Source organism: Urocitellus parryii, chromosome 9 (assembly GCF_045843805.1).
Source record: "Urocitellus parryii isolate mUroPar1 chromosome 9, mUroPar1.hap1, whole genome shotgun sequence".
Lineage (NCBI taxonomy): Eukaryota > Metazoa > Chordata > Mammalia > Rodentia > Sciuridae > Urocitellus > Urocitellus parryii.
In genome coordinates this window covers 23220203-23245044 of record NC_135539.1, presented here as the reverse complement: position 1 = coordinate 23245044, position 24842 = coordinate 23220203, and the positions used below count along the sequence as shown (strand labels likewise).

Here is a 24842-nt window from a genome sequence, read left to right as displayed (position 1 = left end):
GCCTCTGTCCCGGGACACTCTGTGATTTCAGCAGCTTGGACTTTTATTTACATCCACGACATCTAGCCTTTGATCAGAAGTTGCAAGAGGCAGAAACAGAGTGTGGTCAAAACTTTGCAGAAGCAGACTTAAGAAATGTCCCGTGTGATGTGATCGTCAGTCCTTAAGATGACCATAGTCAATATGCTACAGGTCACAACGACCGGGAAACAGGAAGAGATACGGAAATTACAAAGAAGGAATTAATGAAAGGCTAGGAAGGAAAATACAGCGTAGAGCTGAAGAATCACTAGATGAACTAAAAACCAGAACGGGTGCAGAAAATAGACAACCAGCCCAATAAACCCACCCATGGACCCGGTGAGCAGGAGCCGGTGAGCAGAGGCCAGAGGAAAGGAGCTTTTAAGACGTGGGCGGGGCGACATCAAATCACGGCCAAGTCCGTCTTCACAGGGCGGAAGGAGCAGAGGGGGACAGGAGGAGAAGCACGGAGGGGGACCGCATAGCCACAGGCAAGCGGAACCGCAGCAGGCCCCTAAGAGCCAACAGAAAGGAAGAAGGGCACCATCAGAAAGCAGCCCTCAGTACACCTGCGGTGGCCTTGCAGGGACAACGGGGACCAGAGGACAAAATCACACCTCTCAGTCCCCGGGGGAAAAAGGCTGTGAACCCAGAACCTTCCCTCCTCACACAGCTTCCAACACGAAGGCAAAATAGAGACATTTCTCCAACAATAGAGTGTGGTGGGTCCTACCACAGAGAGAGCCGGGGCAGCCTCGAGAACACAGGCGGGGGAATAAGCCGCTCACCAAGGGCAGACGCTGCGACTGCACCTCTGTTAGGTGTCAGGCATGGGGGTTGGTGGGAGGGACAGGGAGTGGCACTGCTGCTCCACTGTTCTTGAGAACCACTCAGGATGGGAAGCTGCAGAAACAGGGGTGATATCCACCCAGTGCTGAGTGCAAGTCATGCTGCTGAACTAGGAGTCATATCCAGTGACGTGTGCTCAACCACAATTAAAAAGTGAAAAGGAAAAAAGGATACCTCCTGTAAGGGCAAGCTCTCAGCAGCCCAGCCCTCCCCAGCAGCAGTGGGATGAAAGCAAAGCCGTAAGACCTCAAGGGTGAAGGGGATAAAACCAGATGCAAGAGCCCAGTCGTGCAAAAAAGGATGAAGAAAAGCTGCAGAAAGGGCAAAATGGACAGAAATGCAAAATCCCACTCTTCTTATCGTCTAATAAATGATAACAAATATGTGCGTGCTTCTGAACTGTTTTAAAGGACTATCAACTGTTCAAAGCAGAAATAATCACACTAAATCGCGAGGTTTATAGTACAACAAGGAGGTTTAGTACAGGGCAATAGATGTTTATCTAAAATTATTTTCATTATCATTTTTCTGGTACTGGGAATTGAACCCAGGGTTCTTCACCACTGGGTCACATCTGCAGCCATCTTCTAATATTTTTATCTTGAGACAAGGCCTCGTTAAGTGGCTGAGACTGGCTTTGAACTTGCACTCCTCCTGCCTCAGCCTCCCGAGCCACTGGGACTACAGAGGTGAGCCACCGTGTTCAGCTCCGCATTACAGAATCAAGACGAAGAGTAGCCGCCGGCTCGCCATATAATCCAGTCAACATTTCTTGCATGATTCAAAAATTTTATGATATCATCCTACAGAAAAAGAATCCTGCTAACAAAGACAATTCCAGTCTGGATGGCTTGAAGTCAACACAGGAACAAAGATTGAAACAGACTGCATGAGGGAAAGTGCAGCCCTGAGCTCTCCAGACCTGCAGGAGAAGCAGTACCTCTCAGTTCACTGCGGGGGGGTGGGGGGGGCACCTTAAACTGGAAAGGGCACCAGGAGAAAAATCATAGACCAGCTTGCCTCTCGAACACGGGTGCCAAGTCCTTGTCAAAATATTAGCAGATCAAACCCAGCCATATCTGAAAAGGAAGCCCACCCTGACTGGGCACGGGGTGGTGGGGAGAGAAGGGCCGGCCTAACACTGAGCATCCATCAACATAAGCCACCATTTTAACAGAAAATATGGGAAAAACGTGATCGCTGCAGGAAATGCAAAGCACCCGACAAATCTCAGCACCTGCTCAAGACAGAAACCCTCAGGACCAGGGAGAGCGGGGACGTCCTCTGAGAGAGAGAGAGAGAGAGAAGCAGAATGTGACAGCTTCCTACCAAATGGTAGTTTCCCTCGACACAGAAATGAAACTGTGTCCTCTCATCAATCCAACCAACCCCGGCTGCAGGTGTGACAATAAAACACCAAAAGATAAAAAAAAAAAAAAGTAGGGAGAATATTGAATCTTATTTACAGACATCGTTGAGTGCATGGAGCGCCCAGGGGAGGCTGTTAGACACTGCTGAACAGCGAGGCCAGAAACACAGAAGCAATTTAAAAGGCAGCTGTGTGTCTACATAGCAATACAAAGAACCTGAAGGGGAAGTCTTAAAACAAACAAAACAAAACAAAAAAAAAATTAGGATGTCACAAAAGCCATCAAGTTCCTAAGAAGTCTAGATATGCAGAGCAGCAGTAACTGAAAATCCAAGACGATGGCGGAGAGAAGATGGCTGAGAAAAGAGGAGGCCGTGCCTTTACCAGACTGGAAAGTTTACTACTGGACACGCCCATTCTGTAAAATCCACACAGAGACTGAATGAAGCTCCAGAGGGTTTCACTGATGAGATTCTCAGGCTGACTTTGAATCTCCGTGGAAACACAAAGGATCCAGAGCAACTGCAAGGATTGTTAAAAAGACACCCGGTGCTGCCTGAGCTCAGGCCTTAGCCTAGAAAGCCGGTTCCCATCAGGAGACGATGGTGCTGCCGTGCAAAACAGACTGTCCCCCACGGGAAAAGAGACTCAAACGGGGATCCAGAATCTCCTGCGTCCCATCCAAGGTTCTGAGTCAATTCGGCGATGGAAAACGTCTTCCATCAGACTGTGTTCAGAGTAGCTGAAGATGTGTGGGGGCCAACCTGCCCCCCAGGGTCACAAGAACACACAAAAGTCGGCTTCAAATGATCACTGACGACCTCAAAAGCCAGAGCCGCCTATCTCCTAGAAGAGCACCTGGCAAAAATATTCCACAGAATGGAGGTGGTGAAGGTACGTTCAGATGGGAATCCAAAAGCTCTGGATGCAGGAGAAAAGCCACAGAGTGATTCCATCAAAGCTCCAATGCCTGCTGATCAGAAGATGCCCTCAAGAATCGTGCGTGTGAGCCTCGGCGTGGGAGAATCCCTGTCGGGGAGCAGTTTCCGTGACATAAACGCTCTGTTTTATTTTGAGGTATGAGTTACGTTGCTGTATTTGAGTGTCAAACTCATCAACCAGAACATGGGAGAATTGTACATTTTAATAGTACATTTTAGCATTCTATCGCAATTAAAAATTAAAAACCAGGGATAAACAGCTGAGATAAAAAAGAATCTAGAAAGAATATTGGAAATACACGATTCATCTAAAAAAAACTAAAAGCAGAAAAACATCCACAAGGCAAATCCTTCCCTCCAAAACCTGAACTGATATTACTGTAAAACAAGACAGTTGACATATGTCTCTTAGTAAAAATATGTTTAATAAGGAAAATCAGCTGGAAATCAAATTAAGAAGAAACAAAAATATACAAAATAGGAATCCTGGAGATGATAGGTGACAGAATTAAAGAACATTAAAGTATGAAAATCAAAAGTCAGCACCTGTGTGAGGACATTGGGCACCTTAGGAGCAGCGAGTGGTTCCCGGGACAGAGCGCCCACTGGCCTCGCGCACAGATGGCATGAACAAGTGTGCCCGAGGCCACCCCAGGGCCCCTTAGGTGTGCATGATTTCACAGGCATATGTGTTCAAATGTTTTTAAATGATGATTACATAACCTCTCCCAGCATGCACAAAGGTGGAAAAGTCCAAGTGCCCCATAAACCTAGCGCACTCTGGGTAGGAGAAACCTTCAAATGGAAAGAAAAAGCCATGGATCGATTGTTTATATGGAAATTTTTGCAAACCCCCACCTACCACAATAGCCACTCAAACACAATGGCACTTCAGGGAGGCTCATCTTGACCACAGAGCAAGCATCCCTGCCATCCCTCTTTTTTTTTTAAATTTGAATAAATCCAATGAAATAATACATATCATCAAGGGGCAAAATAATAAAAACTACATAATTTTTCAGGAGGTGCTGAAAAATTACTCAATAGTCTCAACTGATTTAGAAGTAAAAAAGGTAAACCAAGAATAGAATACGACTTCACCATAATACACAATAACCTATTCAAATAACAATCGATGCTATTTGCAAGTTTAAATGCAAACTCTGGGGCCTTTTCTATTAAACTCAGAAACAAAAAGAAATGTCTGAAATGATCCTTATCATAGAATTCTTATCTCAAAGCTCTGCTCACTAAAATAGGATAGAAATTTTAAAAAAGAGCACAGGTCCAGAGACTTCAAGGAGTAATCTGCGTGTGGCCCAGGCACACAGGGTGACAGCAGACCCTTCCCCTCCCGCCTCAAGACCTCCAGGCTGCTGAACTGACCTGCTGACCTCACCCACCCACTGGCTTCTGGGCGGGAGGGGCTCTGAGGAGTCCTGCCTCCCTCTCTGCTGGGACCTGGTCTCACCTGACCTCAAGCCAGCACCAGACGCCTGGATCTGCCTCCAGGAGGAAATTCCCTGTGAGAAGAACTTCCGTTGAAAGCCACCACCTGCTGTCTCTGCACCAAGCTACCAAAGGAGTCTGCCAAGCTCCCAGTCTGTGTCCAGAGCTCAGAGACCATGTCACATCAACCATGAGCACAGCGCCAGGGACCAGAGACACTGCCACAGAAAGAAAACAGCGACTGCAGCCTGCTCCCTAGGAAGCCTCAAAGTGGGGAGAGAAAATACAAGTGGAGCTGGAAAAGGACGACGGAAAGAGGGAAAAGGGCACCAGGGGGGAAAGGCAGGGCCTAGGCGCAGGATCCCCGTGGGTAAGAAGGAAGAGTCGTCGTCCCCCAGGAGGCCAGCCCTGCAGAGCCGGGGAGACGACATCCCAGTCCAATGAGCCCAGCCTCAGCCACTGAACCAGCTCCAGCAACCCAAAGAACAGACCAGGGACCTCAGACCTCCTGGTAGCCATCACGCCCCCGAAGGGTCACATCATTAATAAAAATCACACTGTGGTGAGCTCCCCTGCTTGTTGACAACCAGAACAATGGGCCACCTTCAGGGACGCGGGGAAGGGGAAGAGCACAGCCGGCCTGGCATGGAGTCGTCCACGTGGAGTGTTGAGAAGGACCTTCTCTGAGTGGCCACTGAGAAGACTAAGGCACCGTCCCGAATGGAAAAGTAACAATGAAAGTTTAGAAAATATAAGTCAGAAACATGCATACTGACTGAAAATCTCCAGAAAATGAGTTACGTAGGGCTGGGGGTGAGCACTGAAAACCCTTAAATGTACAGGCAAAATAAGTATTTTAAACATGATCACAGAACTTATAATATCCTTAAAATTGAAAATAATACAAGTTGTGAGAGAGAGAGAGAGAGAGAGAGAGAGAGAGAGAGAGAGAGAAGAGAGCATATTTAGAGCAACCACATATTAAAATCAGCAAGGAACACTGAAGCCCCTCTCTTGCGTGAAGGTCGGTATTAATTTGAAACTGAGGTTGGCTGTCAGAGACCAGTTCACAGAAACTCCACAGGCATCACTTTAGAAAGTGGAAGTGAGACATTCAACTTGTGCACAACTGGGAGAGTCATAGGGAGAACAAAGCAGCTCCACCGTCCAAGGAGGAGGACAATCTGAGAGCAACGGGAACCAAGGCCGTGGTGGGATCTGGAAGGTCCCCAAAGGGCCACGTGTTCAAGGCTGGGTCCCCAGGGTGGCACGATTGGGAAGGAGGGACCTAGCGAGAGGCCGTCAGGCTGCAGGGGCCCTGGAAGGGACCGGGTCCTACCTCCCTCCCTCGCGCTCTGGCCACAGGGTGCGGGGCTCTGTCCTCCACGAACTTCCATGCCAAGGAGCCTAAGAAAGGAGGCCGACCACTCACCACGGAAACCTCAGCTCTGAGCCAAAATGACCCTTCCCTTCAGAACATGGTTATCTCAAGTGCCTGGAATACGGCAGAAAACCCATGGATACAAGCACCCCAAAACAAAAGGGCAGCAGGAAGGCGGCGTGACCTGGAGTCTACACCCACCCAGGGGCCAGTGAGCTTCCCTGTGAAGAGGCTCTGAACTGCTGGCCCCACCTGAAGCCCAGTGGGCTCAGGCACAAGATTTAAAGTCAAAGGCAAGGGCAGGTGCAGTGGGCTGTGCTCCGGGGAGGGGGAGCCCCAGAGTAGCTGCAGAGGCCCCAGGGACCACAGACATCACGCCAACGGCACCAGGGTCAGCCTCCCAACACAGGGCGCCAGAGCACCACTGTCAGGGGGCCAGGGCTCTGGAGGAAGAGCCTGTAGCCCTGGGAGAGGCCAGCACAGCCTGCACCCCACCTCAGTCAACTGGGCTCACCCAGGGCCACAGGGACAAGGGACTCATCCCTAGGACGCAGAGCCCAGAAGCAATACCTCCACAGAAATGCACCTCCCTCTCAGTTGCAAAGAAAAATCTCAGCAGGTAGCAGGTCGTGTTTGTTTTGAACAATGCAATGAAGACAGAAAACTGAAAGGCATAATAGGAATTGAAAAAACCTGGTATCTCAGAAATCATGCTCTCCTGAGCGGCTGGTGAAGGAGCAGAGGGCCTAACAGGACACTCAAAAGAGGACATGCAGACAATCAGGGCCATCAGAATCTGGGGATAATCCTGAAGGTCTGCTCAGTGGCAAAGTCCAGATCCAGTTGCCTTAATTATTAGATAAGGGAGAATTAAAATTAAACAAAATAGTCTGTTGAAGTGGCTGGAGATGGCACCATGTCCACAAGACACTCAGGAGAAAAAAAAAATGAAGCAAACGTGAAAACATCAATTCCCTATGATGGAAGGAAATGAAGGAAGCAAACACACAGTAAACCATGTCCTCATCACAGTCCGCCTGAGCCGGGGCCCAGCTCCGAAGCCCCTGGAGGACGGGCGGGACCAGCACAGGGATCAGGCAGGTGAAGTGACAGAGAGCAGAGGAGACTGCGGCGCGTCCACCCTGCCACCAAGTCACCACGCGAGGAAGCTGCTCTCGTCTCGCCCAGCCTTCCAGGACTTGAGGAGGAGAGAGAAACAGATCTCAGTGTGCGCTGTCTCTGCGTTATGGAGCGGCCCTCGGGCCAAGTAAAGAGCCCCTCAGCTGTCTTTGGCCAGCAGCTGCAAGCACGCGACTTCTGATCTTGACGACTTGCTGCAGCTTGAACCAATTTCAAATTCTACATTTTTTTCTAGAAAAATCCCCATTTCATGTAGAAACTCAAAGGCATTGACATGAAACTGTGTGAACTACTCTGTTTAAATGGCTCCCACGCCCACCTTTCCTACCTAGCTCATGTGCTGCGGATGTCCGTGTTTTGCTTCTTTTCCAAAGACGTAGCATGTGGACTGTGCTGGACGCTGAAAGGCTTTAGTATGTGTGACTTTGGAAGTTTCCCGTGGGTGAGGTTCTGGATCCAACCCTGGTTGTCAGGGTCTGGTTACTGCACTTACTGCACTGGAGTTAAACAAGGCACCCAGATGCTTTGTCCTTTGGCATGTAATTAGGTCCTCGTCCTTGCTGCCTAGTGTACAGGCATGTTTATGTGCACATCCCAGAACTGCTGAAAAAGGGGGCTGTTCTCTTTTAAGGGTTCAAAATCCACATGACACTCACACGCTCTCACACACAGGTGACCAGTACCACTCAGGCCCTTTCCCTTGGCTTTGTCTACTTGGTCCGTCTGAAAGGAGGTCGTAAAATCCCCCATGATCATTGTGGCTTTGGTCCTCTTCATGAACTTTCTAAGAAGGTTTTGTGAGACAGAAATTTTGCAATGAGTGTGACGCTCTAATTTTTTTTTAAAAAGTCTAAGATCCTTAAGTCTTCCTTGACAGTGTCATATCTGTCACCATAGGACCCTAGTTCATTCCCTTCTGGGCACGTGGTCAGATCGCACTTCCCCTCACCCTCCAGCAGCAGATACAGCCACAGAACTTGTTTTGGCTGATGAAATGGGAGTAGCAGTGACAGACCCCTCCAGGCTCACCATGTGGCTCTCCTAATCTCTCTCCCTTGCTATAGCTATCACGGAAGCACAAACAGGCAGAGACGCTTGCCCCAGGACCCCTGAGTGAGGACGAGATGGGAAAGATCCAGCCACCCACAAAGGACATAGAGAAAGTCTTGCTCATGTGAACTACTCTGTTTAAGAGGCTCTTAAACAAGACTCTGAGTCTGTGGTTCGAAGCCAATGATGTTCGAGGATGCTATTTATTACTGCAGCATGACTTAGCCTCTCCCCTCTGAAACAGATCTGGGAAGAAAGCAGACAATATGCAAGGGGAAGAGAAGACAGGATTACTGACCGGTACATGAAATCTACTTCATTTCTCTCCAAAGTTAACGCAAAGTGAGCCCCACTTTTCACCCATCATCTCAGTGATGATCTTTTCAATGGTGACACTCAGTAGTGGGCAGGCTATGCAAAGACAGGTATTCCCATGCATTATTTTGTTAAACTTTTCCAGAGTGAAATGTTATGATTTTTAAGAAGTGCATCAAAACCTCACCCCCAGGTGAATCCAATGTGCACTCAGAGCTGGGGCCTCTCTTCAGACCAAGGGCCACAGCCTCACCTCGGTGGCTCTACCTGGAGCCACCGTGGGTAGGAAGAGCACATCCCATCTTACAACCAGACCGTCACCGTCTGCTCTCAATCTGAACAGCACGGACTGGGTAATTGAGGAAGAAGAGGGTTTATGTGGCTCAGGGTCCAGAGGCTGGGAGCCCAGCGGCAGGTGCAGGATCTGCTCAGCATCTGGTCAGGTCTTGGTGCATTAAGCATGGAGGAGGGCGTCTTACGTGGAGGCAGGGGAAGCGCCCCCCCACAAGAGGTCCCTGCTCCAACAGAAGTGCTGCCAACTGCCCATCCACCTGCTGCATCCCCCAGGAGGGCAGTGCTCTGGTGACCCAGTCATCCACACCTGGATTTTCAGATGAAGCTTCAACACGTGACCTTGGGACATGCTTGAGCCACACCACGCAGCTCCAGTCTAGCCCCGGAACACCCTCCTTGACACGCTGCGACCAGGACTGGGCATCAGCACCTACTGCCGTCTTCCAAGAGGTCACAAAGGAAGACAGAGGTTATGTGGACACTCATCAGTAAAGGTGAGTGGGTCACTGAAGGGCGACCATGGGCTCCATCCATCTTTCCCTCTGCCCAGCCCTGACTCTCACCCAACACAGCTCCGTGGTTTGTTTCAAAACGATCCCAAACTGAACCTGACAAAAACAGGCAGGTTCACAGAGGGTGGACCCCGGGAAAATCCGCCTCGCCTGAACGGAACTTAGTCAGATTCACCACGAGGTGGTGGAGAACCTAAAAAAAAAAAAAAAAACCTTCAAATGTGTTGAGAGATGAGAACAAATTTCAAAATGCCACCATGGAGGGCTGAATGACATGCGGCTCCTCTGAGGAGCGGGAGGCAAGTCGGGGAGGAGGAGGGCCAGGCCTACACCTGTTCCAAGAGGCACCTGGGTCACTGGGTGCAGGAGAGAGAGAGCTGCTCGCAAGGAGAGGACTGCACCAGGGAATGCGAGGGTGATGGGTGCAAAGGCCCCAGGGGCGGGGGGAGAGGTCTCCTGGGTCACAGGCTAGCTGGACTCATCCCAGGTGACCAAGGTGGTGCTGTCATCAAAATCCCTGAGCATGCAGCAAGCTCCGCTCCCCAGAGAACGACGCAGGAGGCTGGGACCCAGCAGCAGCTTGGGGACATGGAGCTGAGGGGAGAGGAGGGGCAGGTGCGATGCCCACAGCGCCCCCAGGCTCAGTGCTCAACCCGCTTCTACCAAAGAATTCAGAGATAATGTTCTGAGCAACCGTTTTCCAGTTCTGCCAAGGATGGCACTGGACGACTATCAGGGTGCGAGGGTGAGACGCCCGGTCCTGACACGCAGAGGAAGCCCCGGTGCTTCACCATCTCCTACCTGGAGAAGAGCTGGGGCTTCCAGAATCGGGGCTATTGGGAGACCCTGGGAAAAGCCTTCGGGAAAGGCGACTCCTGATCCTGATGGAAGATGACCAGAGCAGGCAGCACCAGGAAGCACAGAATCCCAAGTCCCAAGAAAGAACTTCTGCAGCACTGGGCCAAGGGATGCCTGGGCACCAGGCAGGTCCAGCCATCTTTCGGGTTTGGGGTTTCTGCATATTTGACCCCTAGTGGCTCTGCCCGTAACGCCCACATCATTCACGTGAGTGCGCACACACGCACACACACACACACACACACACACACACACACACACACACACATACACACACATACACACATACACTCAGGCCCATCATTGAGGGCAACCTGGCTGCAGGCCAGGAGGAGGCAATCTCAGACCCCGGCCTCCTTCCACAGCACCCTTGGGAACCGTCTGGCCCAGCCTGTCTGGGAGACCCAGGCGAGCTCCTCGTCCAAGGAGCGACCGTTCCGTGTGCAGCCAGCTCGGCACCCGCTCCCCAGGAGCCACCTAATGAAAACCTCCTGTGCAGACCTGGCGGGCGCACGCAGACTCAGGCTGATTTCAGCTGGGACTCGCGCCCAAGGTATGACCTCACCATCCGCCAAGCCGTATGGACGCCAGAAAGAGAAGGCTGGTGTGTGGGCCAGACCTGCCCTAATCAGGGCCAGCTGGGATGGAGGGAGGCACGGGGCCCCCTCCCCTGCCGTCCCGGATGGCGGGGTCTGTGGTTGGGAGGTGGGGTCATCTCACACTAAGAATCCTGAGTCCTGCCCCCCAAACACGCCTTTCCTCCTTCTTCCTCTCACCCTTTCTTTTCTTCTCTTTCTTTTTTTGGCATTATTCCCATAAAAATATCTGCCATTCCATATGTTCCATCCCTGAAAGAAACTTGATAGGCAGGACTGAGGCTCTGCACAAGACCCCAGTTACAGGAGGGAGAGGGAGGATATAATTAGATTCTAATATATTTTTTAAAAAACAGAACAGCTCAAAAGGACCCATTAAGAGAAGGACACTGTGAAACAGTCCGTCCCTTCACGCCAGTGCCAGGCTCCCAGAAGTGCCCCTTGCAGGCATTGCTCACAGAACACTCAAGCGTCACACAGCAGCACGACGCCTCAGCCGCCACGTTCAGCAGACTCTGCTTCCACATGCACCAATCAGCCGCCAGCAGCTCCTGCTTCCTAATCCTGCATGATTTTCATAATCTGGTACTAAGTCTCTTGTAGGCACCAAAACAAAATGTGGAGGAAGCTGTGCTTTAAAAATAAATAAATGAGCTTTGGGTCACTGTGAAACAGCAGAAGACTTGGGATTTTAACAGAAATTCTCTACGAGGCTTGCAAGTTCTGCCTTCAGCATTATGGATAAATTGGTGAAACTTGAAATCTCTCAGATGGCATCCCAGACAGAGCCTGAGCCTGTGACCTGAGGAGCTCCTAAGATAGGCATCACAGGAGGTCCCATGGGACTGTAGAGGATTTGCAATGATGAAGAGATTCCCAGTGAGCTGGATCCCAGCTCACAGGGAATCTCTGCATCATTGCAAATCCTATAAAAAAAAAAACTATACTTTCTATATTTTCAGGTACCCAAGTACAACCAGGGTCAAATAATATAAATGGAAAATTAAAGAAATAAAAAATGCATAAGTTTTAAACTGTACTATTCTGAGTAGTGAGATAACACCTCACACTATCCCCCTCTGCCTTGCCCAGGACATGAATTGCCCTTTGGTCCAAGGTATCCACAGTGTTTATGCTACCCTCCCATCACTTGGGGGACATCTTAGTTATCAGATGGACTTTCATGGCACTGCAGGGCATTAATCTCTCACTGTACCTAGTTTATGAACTAAACTTTATTGTGGGTATGCATGTAGAGGGAAACTCACAGCATTCATAGGGTCGGTATCATGCATAGTCCCAGGCATCCCATATGGGTCTTGGGACATATCCCCAGAGGATGAAGGGGGACAAGTGCTGCATACAGCACAAAGAACAAGAGGGTCTTGGCTGGAGACCCTTAAATCTCAGAGAACTGATTCCCCCACAATAGCCCTGCTCATTGTTACGGAAGTTGCTTATCAATTCCATTTGCATGTAGCCCATTGGGTGAGGAAAATGAAAAGCACCCAATCTTCTTAGCTCCATAAACAGAGGCACAGGTTAAGATCTCTACTGTTTTAAGGAGGAAAGTTTTTCTGCAGACGTATCCCTGAAATGATGATGGAAGTCAGTGGGAGATTTCACTATAAAATATGGGCTTCTCTCCAGCCCTGCAGAGCCATCTCTAAAGCACAAAGAAAGGCCACGTCAGGCCTGCAAAGAGAGAGAGTCACAATCCCTCAGAGCCCGGAGGGCCAGCCGGGAGGACCACCCAGGAGGGCCAGCGGGGCCTGCGCATTGATGGATAACCTGACACAGCATCTCCGTGACTTTGACAGAGGAGAAACAGCCTCAGAACACCTGCAAGTTGGCCCTGGGCTTCACTCAGTCACCGTCCAGTCGATCTCGTTGTCCCACCCCCCACAAGTCCAGCAAGAAACCAGGAGGAAGCCACGCTCTTCTCTAGTCTGCAGGCCAAGCTGACGTCTCTACCTTGGCCTCGATCTGGTCCCCCAAGAGACACGCTGGCCCTCTCCTTGGGTCCCCGTCATCTGGCCCACAAGTCACTCTCTGCCCCAGGGCGCGGAAGGGCCACCGCTCTGGACCCTCTGTGTGGATCCAGGCTGGTCTTTGGAGGAGGAGGTTGTGTCAGGCTGACTCAACAGAGGGCCCCGCCCTGGACCTTCTGCAGAGGCCGCGGTACCTGCCAGGAGGCTGACAACTTCAGGGCAAGAAAGAATCTTTTTTTTTTTTTTCCTGGTGGCTTTTATTTCAGTAACTTTTTCTATCATAAAATCAATAAATGTTTGTTATTAGGAAATAGGAATAGAGAAAAACAAAAACATAAGTAGGTCCACAATTTTATATGGAGACATAACTGGATACATCCAAATCATTTTTCTTATGGATATAATTATTTTTAAACACAGGGTATGAGCCCTGGCACACCCATATCTAACAACTTACTAATGATAAGTTTCAGTAGCATTAAATATTATAAAATAACTATAGAGAGATGTACATAAACGACTTAATTACCAATTGTTTTCATTACCTTAAATGTAACTCATACATCACTATGAGGAACAAAGTTGCTATAAACACACACATAATCTTGATCCACATTTCTGACTATTTCTTTGATATAAATTCTCAAAATAGAAAGGCTGAGGCACAGTTTTTATATCTACATGTCTATTTTTTTTTCTCCTTTTGGCTTGTTCTTTTAGTTAGCATGACCGTGGAGTGTATCTTGCACACTGTACACACGTGGAGCAGAACATCCCCTTTCTGTGGTCTTATGTGATGGGCAGCTACAATGGTCGTGTATGCAAGATGGATGATGCAGTCACCTCTTGGCCATTTTATTCCATCACTTTATTGTTTAAATTTGTGTTGATTCTTTGATAGGGACTTTGACACATCGGCCCCAGAATGTGGATGGCCAGTGGGGCTGGTTCACAAGGACACTGCCCAAGGAACCAGGCTAGGCGCATCCCCTGAGGCAGCTGATACCTGACCAAGGACGGGCTGCACAAGTCTTAGGGCCGTGTTGCCTGCCACACAGCCACACACGCTCCAACCCACAGCCCTGTGAGGTATGGAGAGGGACGGGACTCTCCCTGTTCAGCAGAAGGGAAACTGAGTCAGAGCTAGAACCCCCACGGCCTCTGTTTCAGAGGCCTCCTGCCGATTCCCCTTCCTCCAGGAAGCCTCCCTGACTCTCCCCAGACGACCACAGCATTCTGCAGCGAGACCCTTCCCCAGTGATGTCCTAAGTAGAGACCCCACACGTCAGACGGACATAAAAGAGGTTTCCATTGCCGTACGATGGACTGTGCTTTGGCCACAAAAGGAAGCACAGCGTCTGCCTGGCCAGGGATGAGTCAGGAAGCCCCGGGCCAGGGGAGAGGAGCCGGGCTCAGCGGCCACGGCCGTGTTTCCTGCTCAAACGGAAGATCTGGTCCCGGCAGACCCAGAGGCAAGACAGAGACTCGGGGTGCTGGGCCTGTGGGTGGAGGGCTTGGGAGGTCTGGCTAGGGGGTGCGGGGTTTCTCTCAGGGGTGACAGCAAGGTCCTGAACTTGACCGAGCACCAGCTGCACAAATCCCTGAGTTGACTAAGAGCCACAGGGTCCTGTGCTTTACACGGGAGTATTTCATGGGATGCAAATTCTCTTTCCATAGAGCTGTTTTTGCAAAGAAAGGGAAAGGAAAGGGGGTGGAAAGGCCACGTCCAGGCTCCCTCCTCCAGCCTCCTGCAGCAGCCAGAACCACCTCTGCAGGCCCTGGGCCCCTGGGATTGGTGGAAGCCGTGACCTCGTCCAAGCCCCCACTCCTCGGCTAGGAGCCCAGACGGGACCCTGAGTCCCTGGCTGCAAGCTGCAAGCCCGTGGTGGGAGCCTTGGCCAGCTGAGGAGCGGGAGCTGTCCGCAATCTTACCATCCATGTCCAGGCGCTGCATGATGATGGCCAGCTCCACCTCGCTCGGCATGTACCCCAGGGAGCGCATGGCCATGCCCAGCTCCTGCTTGGAGATGAAGCCGTTGCCATCTCGGTCCAGCACTCGGAAGGCCTCTCGGATTTCTGAAAGGAAAAGCAAGAGTCCTGTGGTCACACGGCGGGGTTCACGACAGGGGGACCAGAAATGGCTGTCCCTGGGGGTGATCCATAGACACCCCTCAACAGATAAAGAGCACCAAGAAGAAAAGGAAACGACTGGAGAAGGAGGGAGAAAGAAAAGGAAGGAAAGAGAATGGAGGGAAAAGAAGAAAGAAAGAGGGAGGCCCTGCATTTCCTAAAACCCTGGGCGGCACAACCGGGCTGCGTTCTGGCAACCAGGCCACCCGGGGTGCTTCTGAGCATGCAGAGGGTCACGTTCCAGCAGCCCGAGAAGACTTAGTCCTCAGCCCCAGAAGGAAGGAGATTGAGTTTCCCTCTGCAGACATATTTCAGGTCCCTGCTGCTTCAGGAGCCACACAGAAGCTTTCCGACCTCTGAGGAGGGCTGGAGTTAAGAACCCTGCTGCTTTTATTTCACTCTCTAATTTACAGTTGTTTTATGGCTATAAACAACCTCAGATCAATAAGAGTGTCAGGAAAGCTCAGAAAGCATTTTTAATCACTTTCCCCCCGGGGCTGGCAGAGAACTTGACTCTGCTATCAGCCAGGCCCTTGCACTCAGCCGGTGATCCTCCCGACCCTTTAACCCCAACCAGAGCTGCTCTGAATTCCACCCGCACCATCCTCCAGCGTCCACGGCGGCGGGTTCAGGGTTGGCCGAGCATTTCCAGCACAGAGCAACCCTGCGAGGCCAGCCTGGGGAATCTGAGATTTCAGAAGACAATTGCATCTTCCATCACTGCTGGGTCCACCAGACCTAGCGCAGGCTGGACGTGAACCCCCTGCCAGCCCAGGAGTGGCAGCTGCCCACATCGGTTGGGCCACGTCAAGCTGTCACATGAGGAGCATGGTCCTAAGTGCCACAGAGAAATAAAAACAATCCACAGGTCATCACGGCTCTCCCGCTTGGCCCAGCCAGGGTGGCAAGAGGCACAGGGAACTCACTGTCACTCTTGAGGTCACACGGACACTCGGCCCTAACCTGCTGGCTGACTGTCCAGCAGATACCCTCCCCTGGACAGCCTTCCCCAGACAGGCTCGGGCTTGTCTTCGTAACTACTACCCCGTGGCTTCAGGGAAGTCTGTTCCCTAGCAGTCACACTAGACCACAATCGAGGTGTCGGCCGAGGTAGGCTCTGCGGGGGCTCTGGGGAGATCACTCTCTGCTCTCCAGCTCCAGCGACCACCAGTGGTCCTTGGCTTGCAGTCACTGCACTGTCACCTCCATCTTCCTCTGCCTCCCTCTTATAGGAACATGCGCATCTAGGGACCGTAATGGCTTGGATCTGAGGTGTCTCCAAAAGCTCGCGTGAGACAACACAGGAGTGTTCAGAGGTGAAATGTTTCCATCGTGAGATCTGTGGCCTGTTCAGGGCATTAGTCCACCTGAATGGTGACCTGGGCAGTAACTCCAGCAGGGAGGGTATGGCTGGGGGAAGCAGATCTGGGGGCTGCCCTGGGTTTGCAGCTTGTCCCTGGCACCTTGCTCTCTCTCCCTCTCTCTTCTTCCCTCCACCACATGCTCCCTCCAGGAGGATCTGCCTCACCTCGGGCCAAGAGCACTGGAGTCAGCCAACCACAGACTGAACCTCTGAAACCATGAACCCAAACTAACTTCCTTCTGTCAGTCGTTCTATCAAGTACTGCGGTCATGGCAATGCGCAGCGGACACGGGTACCATGTCCCCATCCCAGATCCTTAACTTAATCGTGTCTTGAGAGACCTCTTTCCAAGAGATCATTTACAGATTCCAGGGACAAGTCCTGGTGCCCTTGAGACTGCTGTGCGATCCCTCCCCGCTCTCCCACGGGATATGACTGCATCCCCTTTCTTTGCCAAAATCATATCCACTCTTCAAGGCCACGTGAAGGGCCAGGTCTCCATAGAATACCTTTGCTCAAGACAGCCCCCCTCTCTCCGGCTCACTCCGTCCCCATGGCCCTTCTGAAGACACGGTGACTGTGCGATGTGTTATCAACTACCAATACTAATTCAGCTCTGTGAAGACCTGGGCTCCAGGGGAGAGACCAGCCTGGAGCCAGGACCCTCGGCTTCTGGCCGGGCCCCGTGGCTAATTAAGTCTGCAGCCAAACCCGGAGGCCCCGGCTGCTCCTGTGTAAAGTGAGCCAGGCTGGCTGCAAGGATCCTTTAAGTCCTACCAGCCCTCCCTGCTGTGGATCTGTGGACACTGTTACAGTGTTCAAAAGAAGAACAGGAAACTGTTCTCCAACATATGCTGTTAATCTGCTTGTCAAAACATCACCCCTTCCTTTCATTGACAGAATAAAATTATTTCCTGCAGCCCAAAGTCTGAAGGGAGAAGTCTGTCTGCACCTGTCAGCTTCCTCCATCAACCGTCCTGCCCAAGAGGACCTAGGGCAGCCTGTCTTCTCCACACAGTCCTGGGAGTCCTCAGGAAAGCAGGCACATGCACTCAAGGACACAGGATCCCACAGTCTCATGCAGCCCGAGGCCAGAGCCAGACACCCAGGATGGTGGTGTGGAGAGGAGAGTCTCCCAAAGGGCCACAAGAATGCTGGTCCCTGCTCTGCCCAGCGACCAGGGCAGCTTCCCTCAACCTCAATCTCCCCATCTGAAGAATGGGTGAGGGTTGAGCTCATTCCAGCCTCGATGGTAAGGCTTTACCTTGGGGCCAGGATGGGCCACACCACAGGAGAAAACAACAGTTACGACCCACAGTGAGGGTCATGGGTGGCCAGCAGCAGGCTGGGCCCTGCCCTTCCTTCTCTGGACAGCTCCTCCCGGGACATCATCTCCACGTCCCTCCTACACTCTCTGGGCTGCTGATGTCACCATGCCAGATGGTTCCCTGCTGTTGACACAGCCCCGTCTTGTTCTCAAGGTCTCCCTGCACATCCCAGACCTTCCCATGAACTTACACTGGACACCCCAGAGGGCCTGGAGGTGGGGTGAAAGCATGAATGGAAATGAGGATGCCAGCAGCTGTGCCTCCTGTCCCCCACTGAGCTGTCCTGGATGCCACCAGACCTTCCCTTGGGCTACAGGATTGGGCCATCAAGCAAGGATGGGGTATGGGTGGGGGTCACTCCGGGACTGCCCACTGGGAAGGGCCTGTTCCCTCAGGGCCTCGAATTCCCAGTTGGCTGTCTGCAGGAAGTGCGCAGCCAGCCCTGCAGCCCAGCATGGCCAGAGCAGCCAGCTATCAGCCCAGGTGCTCTCCCCCGTGGTCTGCAGGTAAGTAGGTCACAGCTGTCCTCCGTGTACATAGAATATCTGCTCCTGGCCCCCAGGTAGAGAGGGAGCAGGCAGAGAAGGGGGAAACAGGGTAAGAAACTGGAAATCCAGAGTGGACGCCCTGGAGATTCCATCTTTCTGGGTAAGGGAAACTCAGATCGACCAGGGGCTTTATTGGAAGGAAATGAGTCTCGCAGTCTGGGAGAGGCGTGGGATTCGTGCCTCGTTTTATTTTTAATAGCAGAACAGGGTGTGAGAACGACGCCATAAAACCAGCGGAGATGGTGGGGCAGGCGGGATGTCTGCTGGGCAGCAGGCTGGATGTCTGCTGGGCAGCAGGCGAGGTGTCTGCTGGGCTGCAGGCGTGGCTGGCAGCACCGGCGGGCCCTGGCCACCTTCCATCCTTGGAAAGAGGGGCCCACAGATCCTGCAAGCAGAAATGGGTTGGCCATGCTGCGAGGTGTTCACAGGATTCGTCTCCTGGGGGCTGAGGACCCTGGAGGGCAAGCCGTGCTCTGGGTCTTCTGTTCCACTTCGCTTCTCGACCTCACACAACACGAGGGGCACCAGGAGCACACTCTTGCCACCACCCCCAAGAGGGGCACCAGGAGCACACTCTTGCCACCACCCCCAAGACACCCGTGAACCAGAGGAGGCCTGTCTTGGTGACAGCAGCCATCCGACTGTCCCTGTATGGAGTGTGGGAGAGACATGGGAAGATGCATCTCCAGAAGGAAGAATCTAGTCACTGCTTATGGAACCTTCCAGAATCAAAGTCTGCTTTCCCATGGGGACCTGGACCTCTCCTCCTGGAGCCATGTGCAAGGCCCTGAGGCCAGCAAGGCCGCAGAGAGCAAAGGTCCTGTTCCGGAGCCCAGGGGGTTTACTTCTCATTTTGCTGGTTACCCCTTTTCTCTTAAAACACATGCATGTCCGCCACACATACTATTTGCCTTCTGAGACTCCAGCCTCGGCCGCACGAGCCTTCCTAAGGACACAGCTGATTCAGGCAGGGACAATGACAAGGACACCTGCCTTGGAGAGCAAGACCCATTTCTCAGAGGAGGTCCAGACACCAGCCAGTCAATGTTAGTCGACCAACATTTAGGCTTTGAAGAACCAGCCAACATTTACAGCACTAATTCCCAGCCTCAACTCAGTAACAGCAGTTTTTCTGAGCTCCACCCCGTAGATGCAAAACCCATTATTCTCCACGGAAGTGTGTCTGCAGGAAGAAGGGGGGGCTCCGAGCACGTTAACTAATAGCTCTATTAACAGACGCCTGGCTCTGTGGACACACATCACGGAGGACTTGTGGACGTGGACACGGCTGCAGCTCAGCGAGGCTGGGATGGTTAATTACTAAACCACAGAGTGCGGGACACCAACCCCAAGGCCTGCACTCAGGAGACTGTGCATTAGGTGGGACTGAGACGACAACAAGAGAAACGGGAAAGGTTTCCACCTCCTCTAAGAAAGGCAAAGAAAGAAGAATATTTGAAGATGATTAATACAACCGCTCATCCAGCCGACATTTACAGCACTAATTCCCAGCCTCAACTCAGTAACGAAGAACAGCAGTTTTTCTGAGCTCCACCCCGTAGATGCAAAACCCATCTAATAAGCTGCTGTTTGCTTATTATCATAGGCCAGGTGCTACGCTAGAAAGCTCACAGAAGCACTTCCCAGGCTGCGAGAACCCAGTATCCTGGTTGGAGAGACGGAGAGGTGACCAGATGTTCATGAGTGAAGATGAGAGGTGCAAAGTGGAGAGAGACACTGGGCACAAGGCTGCTGGAGGTCACCCTTGGACCTTCTGAATCTTAAGACCAAGGGGCGGAGTGAGCAGAGAGGGCCCAGACAAGGGCGTGGCCACGAAGCTGTCCAAGGTGGGCACAGAAACAAGAAGGCTGACCTGGGCTGGAAACGTGGGCTGCAGACGTGGGCTGGAGACGTGGGTGAGGACAGGACTGCAGGGGGCCTCTGGGCTCCCCCCTGCCTGCCCAGTGCCCCAGGTGCATCTGTGCCCAGGTCCACCCACCACCTTCCCTTCTGAATACAACGTCACTGGAACACGGACCCGCTCACTCACCTGCACCCCATTCTCCAAGGCTTTGTGTCACACATAGGTAGACAGGAACACAGGTGACATGCGCTCTGACCCATAGGGACTGAAATATTTGCACTGTGGCCTTTCATGGTTGAGGTTCGTGACCCTTAATATAGGCCACAGAGATTCCTCAGTGATCTTAATAACAATAGGGAGAAGAAAAAGAGGAGGATGAGGAGGGGAAGGGGCAAAGCAGAGGAGGGGGAGGGGAGAGAGAAGGAGGGGGAGGGGGAGGGACAGAGGGAGGGGGATGAGATTTTTAAACCAAGAGCTCCACATCAGGGTGGTGCAGACTTGGGTGACAGGAGTCCCAGGGGAGGAGGCTGAACTTGGAGCTAAGTCCTCGCCCTAGCAGAGTACCCTGCAGGAAGAAAGGTCTTCAGAGATGTGGTGGCTGGGGCTCAGGGCAGGCTTGGGTGTCCAGGTTTGGGAGGGAGGGGATCTGAAGAAGACCCTGGAGTCTCTGGCTCGTGAGGTGGGTAAGGAGTGGTGACATGAACTTCAGAAAGAAGTGCAGGCTTTGGGGAGGAAAGGGAAAGGGGTTAGGACCACGCTGAAGACAGGGGCCTGTGGGCACCCAGGTGGTCACTCCCTGCGAGCAGCTGGTTGGTAACACTTGGCTAGAGTCCAGAGGCAGGTGATGCTAAGATGCCATGTGAGGGTTATCCAGAATGTGATGGTGCAGGACACCCAGAGAGCAGATGGCTCAGTGTGACTGTCCTGCTTCAGCTGGGAAATGCAGCCAAGGGTGTCCTCACCAGGCAACAGGGAGAGCTCAGGGCAGGGCCAGGGAGGGAAGAGTGCGAGGAAGGGGGCAGAGCTCCCTCCTGGTCCACAGGCCCAGCAGCCGGGGTGGCTTTGCACACCCTTCTTCGACCTTGCTCTGTTTTCCTGGGGACACTAACTCCTGGGCTCCTGTCCCCTGGGGTTGGAGGCCCCCTGTGCCGGTGCCTCTGCCGCAGGCTGCCCCCAGGCAAGAGGAACCTGTCCCCAGGCACTTCCTGCATCTGTGCTGTTTGTTTAAGAGGAATCTTGTTCCACAAAGGATCTTAGGAGGCTTAAAGAACTTAAAGTGTCCCCTGAGGGGACAAGACACACTGGAGTTGAGGGAGAGGAAAATGAGGCAGAGAACACTGAGAGAGGGAGGAGCCTCCAGAGCCTGGAGAGGACAGCGACAAGGAGCAGGAGGGGACTGGAGGGGGCCCCCAGCACCCCCCCACCCCCCCACCCCCGCTCTGGGGCCATGCCGGAGGACCCTGCAGGAGACAGGCTGGCCACAGTGCTGTCCCTCCCTGGGATCCCTACGGCAGTATTAACCTGTGACCAGTCGCCATGCTTACGCTAAGGTTAAAACCAAGATGGGGCAGGGTACATCCACCAAATCCTGTACCCAAGGCTCACCTTGGCCAACCACCCTCTTGCCAAAGGGCAAGTCAAGTTGACCTTGGGAGCAGCCAAGAGGCAGAGGCACTGGAAAGAGGCTTCCAGGCTGGGGTCTTGAGGAGGGTGGGCAGCAACAGGAGGCCCCTATTGTGTGTGCCAGGGGTGCCCAGGCTCCCGGCCTGTCCCATTATCTCATGGCCCAGATCACACCTCTGTGTCTGAAAAACCAGGTCCCTCCCTACGAACATTCTGAAAGATGAGCACTTCCAGTAACTTATTAGGTGGTAAAACTACACCAGCAGAGAAAAATAAGCATTTCTAAAAGCTGGAGCAGCCTAGACATCGGGGAGCTACTGGCACTTCTAAGGGTTTAGAGGTGGAGCGTCCATCTGTCCCCAGGTTCTACGCCTGACAGCTAAAGCTGGATTGATTTTTGCACGCTGGGTAGGTTGAAGCTATTGGAAAATTCCCCAGCAGTAAAAGAACAAGGCAAATTAGAACAGAAACAGACAATGGCCGCCCACCCTGCCCAGAGACAGGCTGAAGGTCCCTGCAGGCTGACAGGAGGTGTTAGGGTGGACCTGAATATGAGAGTGAGCACTGCGGAGACACACCCTCAGGGCCACCCTCTAGGACAGAGGAGGCCTCCAGGGACATGAGGGGGCTCTAACAGGGCGGCTCTGGACCCCTCTGCCAGGACAGAGACATCTGCACCCTGCAAGGCAAGCCAGGTGTCTGCCTCCCAGACAATCTGCCCAGGGCTTCTTGGTTTTCCAAGTTATGCATTATCTGATGCTTCTTTATATATATATATATATATATATATATATATATATATATATATATATATATATTTGCATATGGCTGGGGATGTGGCTCTATATATGGCTGGGGGTGTGGCTCCGGGAGCGGCTCTTGTCCAGCAAGCATGAGGCCCTCGGTTCAACCCCAGCACCACACACCAAAAACAAAGCCCCCCAAACATTCAAAGAAAATAATCACCCACAATTCACCAGTCAGCCATAACCATCCTTAACATATCAGGGCACTGATTCTGAACTTATTGATCTACATCTTAATTAAATTAGGATTCCCGCTGTTGATATCACTTTATATTGTTTTCCACTTTCATCTCAATTTTCCATACAATTGATATTCCAAAGTTCCAACTGGCTATAGTGAAATCTATTTCTCCAGACTCCTAGTGGGGGGGCATTGGAATCGCTTCCAGTTTTCGATAATGCTGCAGTGGAATCACTATCTGTGTACTGCCCCGTGGGCTGGGGAGGGCCCGGGGAAGAGTGCCTGCTCAGCATGTGTGAGGACTGGTTCCACCAGCACCACACTAAACACAAAGCTCAATAGCTACAGGACTATTTCGATATCCATTTCCCTGGGATGATTCCCTGATAATGGGTCACTGCATCAGGCACGTGACACACGGCACCTCTCACAGGCAGCATCCTTCACGCTCTCCTCCAGGTCCCATCTCTTCTCAGCATGAAGGCCCTCACACAGGAGACACAGCAGTCACCCAGCTACCCCTCTGGCTTTAGTGGCTAAAGTTCAAGGTCTAGAAACTATGAAAGCAGCTTCAAGGAAAGATGGACAGTTCAGACTACAGCAGTGCCCCTTATCCACAGGCTCAGTTACCCGTGGTCAACCAGGGTCCGAAGCATCACCGGGAAAATTCCAGAAATGAACAATCCACAAGTTTTAAATGACTTTGACCCTGGAACCCTGTTGTTACTGCTCTGCTCTGTGACAGTTGTGGATCTCCTACCTGTGTGTGGATCTCCTGCCTGTGTGTAGATCTCATGACTATGTGTGGACCTCCTGCCTGTGAGTGGATCTCCTGCCTGTGTGTGGATCTCTTGCCTGTGTGTGCATCTCCTGCCTGTGTGCGGATCCCCTGCCTGTGAGTGGATCTCCTGCCTGTGTGTGGATCTCCTGCTGTGCCTGTATGTGGATCTCCTGCTGTGCCTGTATGTGGATCTCCTGCCTGTGTGTGCATCTCCTGCCAGTGTGTGCATCTCCTGCCTGTCTGTGGATCTCCTGCTGTGCCTGTATGTGGATCTCCTGCCTGTGTGTGCATCTCCTGCCAGTGTGTGCATCTCCTGCCTGTCTGTGGATCCCCTGCCTGTGTGTGGATCCCCTGCCTATGTGTGGATCCCCTGCCTGTGTGTGGATCCCCTGCCTGTGTGTGGATCCCCTGCCTGTGTGTGGATCTCCTGTCTGTGTGTGGATCTCCTGCCTGTGTGTGGATCTCCTGCCTGTGTGTGGACCTCCTGCCATGCCTGTGTGTGGATCCCCTGCCTGTGTGTGGATCCCCTGCCTGTGTGTGGATCTCCTGCGATGCCTGTGTGTGGATTCAACTGTATCGTGTGGGTGGGAAGAAACACTGTGCACAGGGCTTGGTACTATCCATGCTTGCAGGCGTCTGTTGGAGGTCTTGGGACATGTCCCCTGAGGGTAGGGGCACTGCCCTACACCTGGGAAAGATCTGCAGAGTGGTCAAGATCTGCAGGGTGGCCCTGAGGAAGACCCAAGCCCATGGCCGCTGCTGCAAGCTGGGAACCCAGGTGAGTGTGTGGGGACACCCGCCCTCCAGGCAGGACCTGTGAGCACACTACGTGGTTGGCCCTCAGAGGGGAGAGTCCAGAGTCCAGAAAGCTCCCCTGCAGCCCAGGGAAGCCTGGGCTCCTCACCACAGTAGCCATTTCCCAAGCTGCTACAAGCACCTTCTGGGGGACACTGAGGCCAGCATCCAGACAGGAAGTGAGGCCCGGAGGACTAGAATGCCTGCAAGCGGCAGAGAGGGAGCTTCTGTGAACACCGTGGTCACAATCAATGCAGCTAATTGTTCATTAAACCGCTTTGCTTCTGCACCGTGGAAGTTAACATCCAGAGATCAGAGAAAACAAAACCACTCTGGATCTGCACCCACACTGAGCGGAAACAGCCCAGAGACAAAGCGACCAGAGGGGAAAGGGTGCTCGGCCGGGCCAACTGCTGCGGGCTCCGGCCCACCCTGGGTCTCGTGGTCACACAAAGGCCAGCATCCAGTCCCTGAACCTCAGCTGGCTGACTCTCTCCCTGACTGGACCTGGGTCCTCTGTCCTCTCCTCCACGGCCACTCCCAGACCAGCAACCTCTGAGCTAGCAGGAGGGTGCAGAGCCGGTCTGGAAACCCAGCCTCAGAGGTGCAGGGGCTCCTGCTCTCTGTCCCCCAGAGGACACTGGTCAGTTAGCAGGA

The 24842-nt window shown here is 52.5% G+C and overlaps 1 protein-coding gene across 1 annotated transcript in view; it reads right to left on the bottom strand.

Annotated features, from left to right (window-relative positions):
* The window catches only part of Caln1 (calneuron 1), a 312054-nt gene that overhangs the window by 149625 nt on the left and 137587 nt on the right, over positions 1-24842 (bottom strand). Inside the window, exon 3 of the mRNA XM_026400459.2 lies at positions 14699-14842. Coding sequence (XP_026256244.1) covers positions 14699-14842 — 144 coding nt within the window. The remainder of the gene's footprint in view (positions 1-14698; positions 14843-24842) is intronic.